We start from the raw sequence: 11,871 nt of genomic DNA on the forward strand, positions 1-11,871 counted from the left end.
CTGCTCTCCTCCTCTGCTCTTCAAACAACAGCAGGGAGCACCCTGGTACAGGTACAGCTCCACTGCAGCATTTGCTCTGCAAACACCCAGATCTCCACTCAGCCCCTGCTGAGCTCTCACTGCCCAGGCAAGGTGGGCTTTAGCCTGGTGCTCCTCTCTGCTGCCTGTTGGGTTTGCTGCTGTTGGATCATTCAGTGGCTCATGCACCTTGTGAGACATCTCCCCCCACCCTAAAAAAAGGAAGCATCAAAATTAGTGTGCCTGGGATGGGCTGGGAAAGAGGAACTGCTCCCCTCAAGGGTGATTCCCTGCTGCTAAAAGGGGAAAAAGGCCCAACAAGAAAAGTGACGGTTGAAAGAATCAAATCTTTCCTGGGAACCCACAGCCTGCTCCTGCTCTGTCCCCCCACAGCATCTCCCTCTCAGCATGGCCACTGCTGAATTATGGGGAAGATACCCTTTCTCCACCTTCTCCTGGTGAAGAAAACATACATTCTGGGATGGGTTTTGGTCACTTGAGATTCATTTTTCCCCATGTTGCAATGGGACAGCAAGAGCTCAGACTAGATGCTTATTTCCCCAAGACCTCCAGTCGTGGCTCCAGTCTGCGCTGCAGCAAGTATGCACAAAGGTTTATCATTAGCCATTCCCCAGGGCCATGGCAAATCAGAGAGTAAATTGTTCCTTGCATCAGCTCCCTTGGGATTTGTTGCACTAAAAAAAGACAGACACAGGATTTCAACATGACCCATCCAGGGGTTTGGAGCCGGGCTGTGCTCACACAGCTCCCGACCCTGCATGCTCAAGGCTGGTGTGAGCCTGGCAGGGCTTCCCTGCCTGGCCCTGCCACCTGACCACCACCCAGCACCCATGGGAGGCACTTACTTCTGTGTCACTGCTAGACATCCTTGCCCAGGGGCCAAAGCTTCTGCTAAAAACGCTTTCCAAGCCAGGCTCTGGCCTGGTCGTCGAGCCCATGTTCAGTTGTTGGGAGCTGGATCTGCACATAGGACTCTAAAGCAATTCAAGTGAGGATATGAGCAACTCACAATTCCCTCATCCCAGAAAAACACAAACCAGGGCATTTTCATCCTTGAAAAATGTCAGTCAGCATATCCTACACGTGGGAGGGGATGGAGTTCACACATGTTTGATCTGTGTGTAGTGGGGGGCTCCATCCCTGCCCACGCTGCTCTCCCACTGCCACAGGCTCACTGCTGCTAGCAAGGGGCTGCCACCTTGCCTGCAAGGGCACAGTTACTCTCTGATTTACCACTGCTTATATTTTCCTTGTCCCAGAGACTTATAGTCATGCAAAAAACACCTCATGGGGAATGAACAAGACCCCAGTAGGGTCTGTGTGCACTGCAGGCAGGAGTACCCACCCAACCTTTTGGGATGGCTGTGCTGGCTATCCATGTGCTTCCTGACTATGTACTATGTCTTTCACATGGGCTATGCCTGTGTTTAATTTCATGAGAGTGAATGACTTAAAAAAATCATCTAATGCTAATTGGGCTGCACCCCTATGAGCTGCTGTCACCACAATGCAGACCGACCCCAGCAAACCCTGCCTTCGTGGCCAGGTGTGTTCCCAAGAGCACAAGTGGAAGGAAGCAAATGCTGATCCCCAGCTCATGCCTAAATTCCACTTTCAAACTGGGCTGGTAGGGAGTTCCCCCACCAGGATTACCAGGAATGCACAGAAATTGCATCATCATGCCCTGAATGTGTGAAGGATGTCTGTAATGAGAGCTATGTATGTGCTCTGGGAAAGGAGAGCATCCTGCAAAGCTGGGACCATCCCTCCATCCACAGCCCATCCCTTGAATTTCAACAAACACAGCCAGGCGTGGGCATGAATATCCCGAATATTATGTGGTTTTTGCTCTGGAAATCTGGTCCCAAATCAAAACCAGGGACCAGTGCATTGGTACCAGATACGTTTGTGTTTCCCTTAAATGTGTGAGGTAACACTTGCATCCCTACAGAGGTGCAATGCTTTACCTGCACCCTCTCACAGGAGAGGAGTGCTCACACTGCCTCAGACGTGGGTGGAGACAGCAGCTGGAAGGGACAACTCTGGGACACGGAGAGGCAGCAGCATTCCCACTGCCTGCAGGGGCTGGGCACAGTGCAGCCCGCAGCCACAAGCCAAAATGTTTTGTTAAAGAACCCCTTTCCCACACCCTCCAGGGAGGTCTGACTCCCCAGTAGGTATGGTCCTGGTGCGCTGCTTTCTGGGGCTCTTGCAATGCTCCTTGCTGGAGGACATCGTTGGGAAACCCTCCGTGCTGGTAGACACGGCTGGGGAGGGAACATGCAGTGTGTGCAGGGACCAGGCTCTCTGGGATTTGGAATAACTCCTCTTTCTTTTATCTCCCCTCTGCTCCTGCCTCCTCGCTGTCCCGCACAGAGATCCCCGCCGCGCCCCCCACCACAGCCGCCAGCAGCACAGAGGAGCCCGCAGGTACGTTCTCTCTTCTTTTGAAGCACTCTGATGCTAAAAGTCTTCTGAGCAACCCCCTCCCTTGAATGAAATTGCATTAAATACATAAATTCTGGTGTTCGTACCGGGACAAGTGGTTTCCTTTTACGCCCAAGTGTCTGAGTGCTCGAAACAGCTGTGCAGCATCCTGAGAGACGGGTGTTCCTCAGAGCATGTGGGAGTGTAGAGAAGGTGGAGAGAGGTTTTTCCAGAGGTTCTAAATCCATAAGCACACAGGGTGGAACCTAATGTGTGGTTCCACTCAATGTGGAACCAACACTTGATGGAAAAGGGGTAAGGATTCAAAACCACCACTAGTTGATTATGAAGTTTTGTGGTTACCTTCTCAGAAGGATGAGAACAGTTCCAAGGAGATTTTCTGTTGGAAAAGGGCTGGAGAACCAAAAATCCTCCAAAAGGGAAAAAATACCTAATCATTGCTTATTGCTGGATAGGAGCATTCCTGTTGTATTCCTAGATCTGTGCATTCCTTGTGCCAAGCAATCTCGGGTGCTGATGTGACCTGTGTGTGTTATAACAACGTGTCTCATGTCTGGGACTGAGCAGGGGATGATGGCAGGAGCCAGAGAGTCCCAGGAAAGGGTGACTTGTCCCACTGCCTGCAGGTTTCTGGGGTATTTGAGCAGCGCCACAGCTGTGAAGGACACGAGGTGTAAAGGCTGTTTACTTTTGCCTCAGCAGTGTAGGAGGGTTCATAAATTTAGGAGTTTGTACTAAAAGTGATGGACGTCACCTTGAATTGAACTCTGAGCCGAGGCTTGTCCCGTGGCAAGGGTTGTCACACAGGCTGTGTGTGTTGCTGTGTGCTCAGGAGCTCTCCCAGGGTGGGGAACCCAGGGAGCAAAGGGACAAGGTCTTAGGTCTCCAGTGTCATGGCAAGGTAAATCCCAGGGTGTTCCATAGGACTGATTTAAAGGACAAGTCTTGCTACATGTAAATGCAGAAGCAGCAACTCCGTGTTTCAGTATCAGGCTGGTCTGGGCAAGAATGATCTTCCAGCCTTGGGTTGTGCCTGTTGTTTCCTGTGTGCTTCTGGAAGCGTTCCCTCTGAGCTGCAGGGCTGGAAGGAGCCTGAAGACACACCAAGGGCTGCCCCTGGCAGCTCCCTCCAGCCCAGCCCTGCTGAGCAGCCCTTTGGGTGCTTTGCCTTAGACATTGGGTGCCAACATTGTTTGGGGAATCCCTACAAAACAAGGTGTTGGGTTATCAGGAACAGGGACCATCACACTCAACCTGAAGCCAAGCAGGAGCAGGTCTCCTCTTCCTCACAACGCCGTTTCCTGGCAATACCAGCCTCTGTTACCCAATCCATCAGGAGAAATCTTCTTCCCCAGGTCCTCAGGAGCTCAATCATATGCTATAGTGCAGCTCACCATCTTCTTTCAGCCACACAGAGCCCCTCCCCACAGCTCCTCTTAGCCCCTCTATCTTGTCCTGGCTGTAAGGGGACTTGGTGTGGGGATGTCCCCACCTTGGCCACCTGTGGGCTCCATGCAGATACCAACACAGCTGGGGAAACAACTCCCCCACTGCCCTGGGCAAACAACAGCTGGGGCAGCTGCATTTGGCCATCCCAAATCCCCACGTGCTACCTTGATTGGCCACAGCCCTTGCCAGTGCCTGCCCTGATGTGCTGTGGCAGTGTGACCTGCAGGAGCCCCAGGCTGAGAGTCACGGCCACCAGCTCAGCACCAGGCACTGTGTGGGGTGGGCTGGGGCAGAGCTGGGGCTGGTGCCCCCCTGGCCCCTCAGAGGGGTCAGGACAAGCACGGAGCCTGCAGCAATTGGACCCTTGAACAGGACAAGGGGGTGCACAGCCCATTTTAGGCACAAAATAGGGACATTTTGATGAGGAGCAGGTCCCTGTGCAACCAGTGGGGAGAGCCAGGTGCTCCCTGCCAGCCCTGCATCTCCCTGAATGCCAACAGGGATGGCTGCAGGGATCAGAGGCAGGTCGGTCAGGAGGTGCCCCTCACCTCAGAACAAGGCTTTGGGTGATTGCAGGATTTTCCAGCCTTTCTCCAAAGGGACCTTCTCTCCCTGGTGCTGCTGGCAGGGCACCCTCTGGTCCTGACCCCCCGCAGCCCCTGGCAGCAAACAGCTCCACTGGGGAAGGAGTGAGTCCCACAGCTCCCCACAACAGCATCCTCACTGTGGGGAGAGGGGTTATTTAGGGATCTGCCCAAGCCCAACTGAGTTGCCATTAAGCTACTAACTGAGAGCATCTCAGCAGGGTCAGAGACACCTCCCTTCAGCAGAGGAATCCTTGCTGGAGGCTGGGAAAAAGTTATCCATGGGGGCATCCTGACAGCCTGTGAGCCATGAGCAATGACTTGACAACACTTCTTGGATCCTTGTGTCACTGGAAGGCTGGATCTCCCCACTCCCTGCCCAGAAGGGTGACCAGGGACCAACCCAGCTCACCAGGAGCCACTTGTCCTGCCTCCTCATGAAAGCTGAGCCAAACTGAGCAATCTGATGGGCCCAGCACCCCATCATAATTCTACTCACAGTGATTTTATTGGACTTTTTAAGCACTGTTTTGTCCAAGGAGCTTGAACCCTCCACATTTCATCCATTCCCCTTGAGGGGGAACATCTGACAGTGCTGTGCCTTGGCAACCCTCAGGGCCCCCCCATCCTGTAGAATTCTGCTGAACTTTGTGGGGGTTTTTAGCACATCCTTAAATCAGTGTGTCTGCAAGCCAGAGCTCCTGTGCTGTGGGAACAAAAGGGTTACAGAGATGGAGAAGGTGATTAGTGAGAGATTTTAGACCCAGCCAGTTCTGGGAGAGATGCTGCTTTATTTCCTTTCCTTGAAGCTGCAGGGGACAGAAAGCACCACCCTGGCCAAGAGCTGAGAGAGCATCACTCCACTGGGAGCCAATGAGGGGCACATTGCAGAAGACCATGGGCCAAACCTGGCCTTGGTACAAGGGGTGGGACAACATCAGCTTTGGCGTGGGGGGTCCTGCCTGGCTCTGCTTAGCTCTCAGAGGTCCCAATCAATTTGGGAAAACAGTCCAAAACTGAATTGTTTAGATGAAATGCATTCATGCTCTCCCACTCTGGGAGATTGGAGGATGAGGAGGGGGTGCAGCCTTTTTGAGGCAAGAAGAGCTCGTGCTACCACCCCGTCCTTCTCTGGTCCCATTCAGAGAGGCAGAAGGGCCCCAGTGAAAGGGCAAACAAAAATAATAGTGGGGGGTAAAGGTTTACAAACCTGCCACTCAGTCATTGTCTTATCTGAATCAAATCCAGATTGGCTTGGGAATGATTATCTGAGTTGGATGATTTTGGCTAGTGGGCTTAAATAAAACCAGGTGATTGGATTGATGCAACTTCACATGGTTTTCCCCTGGAAATCAGCCTCTGCAGCTTCAAAACCAGATCTGGACTTCCCAAATGTCATTTGTGCCCTTTTGTTCCTGGCTGGTGAGGAAGAGGCTGGAAGCAAGTGCAGAAAAGGGGGAAACCCCCAGTCTTGGTGATCCCTGGGGGTCCCCCAGTGTGCACAGTTTGGCTGCAAGTTGCAGCTTTCCCAGACTACAGAGGTGGGTACGTGCCTTGATATCCAAATTTAGCCAGAATCCTCCCCCAAGAACCAGGAATGGGGAAAATTGGCCTCCCTGATGACCTGGAACTCCCATTTCAGCAGCATTTGCAGGTAGTCAAAGTATTCAAGCCCTAAAACAGGGTTAGTTTTCTTCTGTCTGAATGTCAGAAGCTTTAATCTTTGCCTGCCCATGCCCAGATGAATTGAGGTGATGCAAGGCCACCCTCTGAGAGTCCCCTGCTCCCAGGTACACACCATCACTCCCAGGACAATCACAGGGTGAGCAGCAGGAATGGGCTCCTGCATCCCTCAGCAGAAGAGCAAAATGCAGATTTCAGAGGGTGGTCAGAGGCTCACAGCCTGTCTCCATAGATAGGCATGGAGGAAAAAGGGGTCCCTGGGGTCTGCTGCCACCAGCATCTGCAGCACCCCAGCAAAACCTCAGCAGGCACAGGTAGAAGATGAGTTAAATAAATCCCTTTCTCCCACCACATGTACAGGAACTGTGCTTGAATTTCATGGCTCGGGCAGCTGGGAGAAATCTCCTTATCCCCAGGCTCCTAGCTAGCTTGTACCCCTGCATCCCCACGGGAACGTGCCTTTTTGGCTCCACAGCTCCACTCCAGGCAGATGAGTGGATCACTGTCCCCCTGCTCACAGTCCCGTAAACACCGCGATCATCACTGCAGCAACAGCTCAAGGCAAGAGTGACAGTAGGAAAGGATTAAATGTACCACAGCTCCTTTTAACGAGCTGCAGCCGCTGGAAACAAGGAGTCAACACCGTGTGAGATGCCAGCTGCCTCCACAACATCTGCGAGGGGTGCGAGGCTCACTCGGAAAATGACAGCGTGGGGACAGGAGCACAGCCAGGCTGAGCTTTCCTTTGGGATGGGAGCAGTGACCTGCCTCAGCCATCACCCAGCACTGGTGTGCAGTGAACAGGAGTGTGTGAACGTGTGCTGCCACTCGTGTCAGCACTCACAGGGTCTGGAGGGGATCAGCAGCACCGGATCCAAGCACAGGGCCCGGCACTGCTCCCTTCCTTCCCAAAGGGCTCCCGGGGGGGGGAGCTGCCAGGGCACAGCCCTGCCTGCTCATCTGGGTGAGGATGGGATGGGGCATGGCCAGAGGGACCCTGTGGAGAGAAAAGCCACAGCACTTTGCTCTGAGGAAGCTCTAACAGCGAGTGTCAGCTCTGTCTGTGGAGAGCCAGGCACATCCCATAGCCTGGGAATAAAGGTCTGCCCAGCTGCCTTCGGCACAATCGGGGGCAGAAACTGTCATTTCAGTCACCCTGGTGCAGATCTGGGCTCAGTCTGGGGGTCTCCAGCTTTGTACCCATCCAAATGAGGAATGAATTCAGCCCTGCATGGGTATTCTCTCGCCTGTCTCGGGCTGTAAGCGAGGTGATGGATTGACTGCATGATTGATTGACTGATTGATCGGCCGCAGCGTCCAGCTCCCCCCTGAAAAGAGGTTTCTCATGGTGATCTGCAGTGAATGGCTGTGAGCACAATAGGGGTGAGGGGCTTCCAGAGAGGAAACTTCTGGTCACTTCAAAATATCTCAGAAGGTCTGAGGAAAAAAAAAAAGCCAAAACAAACCCCACAAAACTGCTGAAATGCAGATAAGCCTCAGGCACAACTGCACTGCGCTCTTATCACCCCAGTGCAGGGCTTCCTGCACCCCCACATCCATTCATTCCTCCATCCCTGCATTCCTCCACTCCCAAATCCTTTCATTCCTCCATCCCTACACCCCTGCACCCGATTCCCTCCACCTCCAAATCCCTCCAGTCCTCCATCCCCTTGTTCTTTCATCCCCATATCCCTTCATCCCTGCAACCCTTTATCCCCACATCCTTCCATTCCTCCATCCCCACATCCCTTCATCTCCATCTCTCGTCATTCCTCCATCCCTCCACCCCCAAACCCTCCATTCTTCCATCCCCATATTCTTTCATCCCCATATCCTTCCATCCCTGCAACCCTTCATCCCCACATCCCTCCATCCCTCATCTCTCCATCCCACATCTTTCCATCCCCCTCTCCCTTCATCCCCACATGTCCAGCTCTGGACACTGCCTAAGGGACTATCCTTCTGACCCTGGGGGTACCTGGGTGCCCACAAGCCCCGGGCACTGTAGCCAAGTCACGAGCTTCAGATCAAGGACTGCATCAGCATCACCCTCGGACCCATTTGCAAAAACAGTGATGATGATTCTGAAGTGAAATGAACTGATTCTCTCCCCATCGAGGGACATTTCCAGATTCTGATTCCCCTTGGAGAAACAAAGCCCTTGTCCCCAGCACCAGCTCTCTGTTTCCAAGTGAGAAGTGTGATTTTCCCTGTTCCAGTTCCTCTCAGCTGGGAGCTGCTGTTGGGCAGGAATTTAGGGGGTGGCTGATGCTCCTGAGGACAGATGGCTTCCTATGAATGTATTTAATCGTGTTGTCAGTGGCTCTTGGCAGTTCTGCATCCCAGGGCACCCCTGGAGTTCAGGGAGCAGCACCCCTGGAGCTCGTCAGTGGCTCAGGATATGTTTGGAGTGGGGAAGCACGAGGTGTGGATGAAGCACTGTCAGGGCTGGGGCTCAGTGCTGGGTTTGATCCTTTGGGAAGGGGGTAGAAAATGTGCTGCCAGCCCCGTGTGCTCCTGGGAGAGAGTGAGGAGGGTGGAGAGGAGGGGGTGGATGAACCATAAAACTCGGTGTTGGTGTGGTGTTTTCCAGTGCAGTGTTTTCCAGTGGGTCACAGTGGGACTGTCCTCACTGTGTCACCAGCAGCCATAGCCTTCCTACTCACTCCCTTTATATCTGGGAAAATTGGGATGCTGATGAGGCCATGGCTGCTATGGGCACCCATGTCCCAAAACACCAGATATCACTCAGGCCATTCTCTCCTGTTCCCAAACTGGCAGCAGGCAGCTCAGGAGGCAGGGACCAAACTCACCCCGAGGCACAGTGGGGCTCGGGGGGTGCCTGGGGGTGATTCTCCCTCTGAACACCGTGACCAGGGTTCCCAGGGACGCACCAAAGGCACCCAAACCATGCCTGGAGCACAGCTGGAACTGGAGTGGCTGAGCATGGGGGGCCTGGCAAGGGCAGTTCCCCTGAGGTCATGGGCAGCCCTGGCCGCATCCTGTGGGTACTGGGGGTCATGCTGGAGGGTCCAGTGGCCCCCAAGCCGCACTGGGTGCTGGGGAGGTGAGAAGGGGCTGCGGGCTCCAGCGAAGCCCTCGCTGCCGCTCCCCACCCGCTCCGGGCGAGAGGCTTTAATCTAATTACATGCTTTATTTGCGCCAATTTGTTTTTCAATCAATCTTGCTCAGCCAGAAGAAAGGAGGCTACTGTGGGCTCATTTGCACCTTCTTGTTCCAAGGGAGAGGTTAATGGCAGTTATCCACTGGGATGCTGTGGTCCTGGCTCTCCCCCTGCGGGGCTGCCCAGCCGGGGTTCGGGCAGCTTCTCCCTCAGCACCAGGCAGCAAGTCCCCAGTTTGGGCACGGAGCAGCCTGGATGCTGCCTGGGGATCTTTGGAACTGCAGGCAGGGCTCAGGATGCTCCTGCCAGGTGGTCCCAGGGAGTCCTGGAGCTGTCCTGCAGGAAAGGTTTAGTGTATCTGTTTCTGGGGGTTTCAGAAGGGTCCCAAGGAAAGATTAGGTCTGCAGAGCACCAAAACAAACAAACAAAAAAATAGTGGAAATAATTCCTCCCACTCCTCCTGCCCCATTGGGGCTGGTGCAGCTCAGTACCATGGTGTGATCAGTACAGGGCAGGGTTGGCCTCATTGCCCCACATACTCATGTGCTGGTGCAAAGGTGCTCCTCAGCCTGCTTTGGAGGCCAGAAGATGCTCTGATGCCCAAGCAGGTGCCTCTGCCTTTGCAGACTGGTCACAGACCCTCTCCAAGGCTGGGTCTCAGCTGATGGGACAAACCCCTGCCAGCTCCTGGGGACTGCTGCTCCAAGGCTGCCCTGAGCCAGGGGGTGACCAAGGACAGACAGCAAAGTCTCACAGCTGTGTGGTTAAATGCAAGGCTGTACCAAAGCTTGCTGTGCACCAGGAATTTGCACAGACCCTCTCTGAGCAGATCCAGACCCTTGGAATCCATGTCCACAGGCTCAGGTAGGGACTGCTTCAAACCTGGGGACCATTATGTAGACAACACAACATGTGTGACTTGAGCAGCCCAGTCCCAGCTCATCCCAGGTCCAAGGCTTGGAAAAGATGTGTCTCCCCATTCCAGCTCCTGGCTGTGCTGGAGAGATGGCCAAGGCCACCAGCCAGAGGCACTGGTTGTCCTGCAGCAGGCCCAGGATGAAGGGCACTGATTTGCACATCATATTTGCAAAGGGCATCATGCTCAGCAGTTGGGTCCTCACCAGGTGGAGGGAGAGGAGCCAATGTAGTCATAACAGATCTGCTCCATCCAATGGCTGGACAAGAGTGCAGGAGGAGTGATCCCACTGCTAAAGTGAATAACCTGGGAGGGATTCTCTGCCCTAAGTTTGCTTTTTTTATTAAAGCTTCTTTATATTAAAGCAGCCAACTCTGAGACAAAGACTCCTGCTGGAGTCCAGCCCAAATTAGGTCACAGCATCGATCCCTCGCAGGCCGTGTGTGCTCTGAGAGCCAGACACATTGCAGTCCCTGCTGCTTGGCCCACAGGGAGGATCCCATCCATATTCCTTGGACAAGGAGAGGGCCACTCCAGAGCATCCCCTCCCTCAGGATGTGTGGGCAGCAAAGGCCAAGAGCTGGAAGCTTGGAGCAAGCAGAGCTGGCACTCTCCAAAATTACTCTAACAGTCGTTCACTGAGACTGAGGGAGGAGATGTTAAAATAATTCTTTGGGATGGAAGCAAGGGGCAGCCTCAGTGCTGTGGGAAGCAAAACAGGATTTCATGGTCATCTGGGGAAATCTCCAGAGGTCTAAGAGCCAAAGGCATCCCTGCCATAACTGCTACAGGCCAAACCCTGGCACAGGGTCATCCTCTCCTGTTCCAATGCTGGGTGGTTGTGGATTGCATTTTATCTTGTGTTGCCTGGGAGTTAAACTGCCTTTGGGATGCCCTGAGACAGCTTCCAGAAATGTTTTCATGCCCAGTTTGAGCACACTGAGCACCCAGCTGAGCCCCTGCTCAATCACAGGGCAGAGACACGAGATGTTGCTGCCCCTGCCCTTCCCAAACAAAAACTGGCTCCCCCCCCCCCACACCCCTTCTGCTCCTTGTGCTGTTCCTCCATGTCCCCAGCCACAGGCTGAAGATGTGGGATTGCTGCCTGTAAGAAGGGCTGGAAATTTATTCCCAGAGTCTGAATAGCCTGGAGGAGCACTCAGTTCTGTGGGGAAGGGGCAGCAGGAAGCTCTGCAGACCAGTGGAGCCATAGGCTGCCGTACACGGTGTCCTGTATGTCCCACAGGATGGCAGTTCTTTGGAGCACCTGGAATAGTTCTGTAGTTGTTGGATAGGCTCATGGAACCACACCAGGGCTTTGGTTGAGAGCACTGCTGGCTCAGCTGTGGGATCTGGGCATGGACACAGCCAAGAGCTGGGATTCCCTGACTCTTGATGAAGGGAGGGATCACTTGGGTCCATCTTCAGCATCACTGTGATACCAGAGCTCACAAAAATACACCTTCCTCTCCTTCTTGTGCAGATTCTGCAGCACAGAAACATAAATCACATCCCCAAGTTGGGGACAGACCCCCCCCCAACTGTTAGAAAACCAGAAGCAGCAGCACAACTGGAGCACGGTTTGGATATACCTGCAGAGAGGTTTAGGTGTTCTGCACTGGCATTTC

At 53.7% G+C, this 11,871-nt stretch overlaps 1 protein-coding gene across 1 annotated transcript in view; it reads left to right on the top strand.

Moving 5' to 3' along the window:
* The window catches only part of NTN1 (netrin 1), a 97,876-nt gene that overhangs the window by 70,230 nt on the left and 15,775 nt on the right, over nt 1-11,871 (top strand). Inside the window, exon 4 of the mRNA XM_027664082.1 lies at nt 2,416-2,469. Within this exon, the coding sequence (XP_027519883.1) occupies nt 2,416-2,469 (54 nt within the window). The remainder of the gene's footprint in view (nt 1-2,415; nt 2,470-11,871) is intronic.

The sequence above is a fragment of the Corapipo altera genome, unplaced genomic scaffold (assembly GCF_003945725.1).
Source record: "Corapipo altera isolate COAL_440 unplaced genomic scaffold, ASM394572v1 122, whole genome shotgun sequence".
Lineage (NCBI taxonomy): Eukaryota > Metazoa > Chordata > Aves > Passeriformes > Pipridae > Corapipo > Corapipo altera.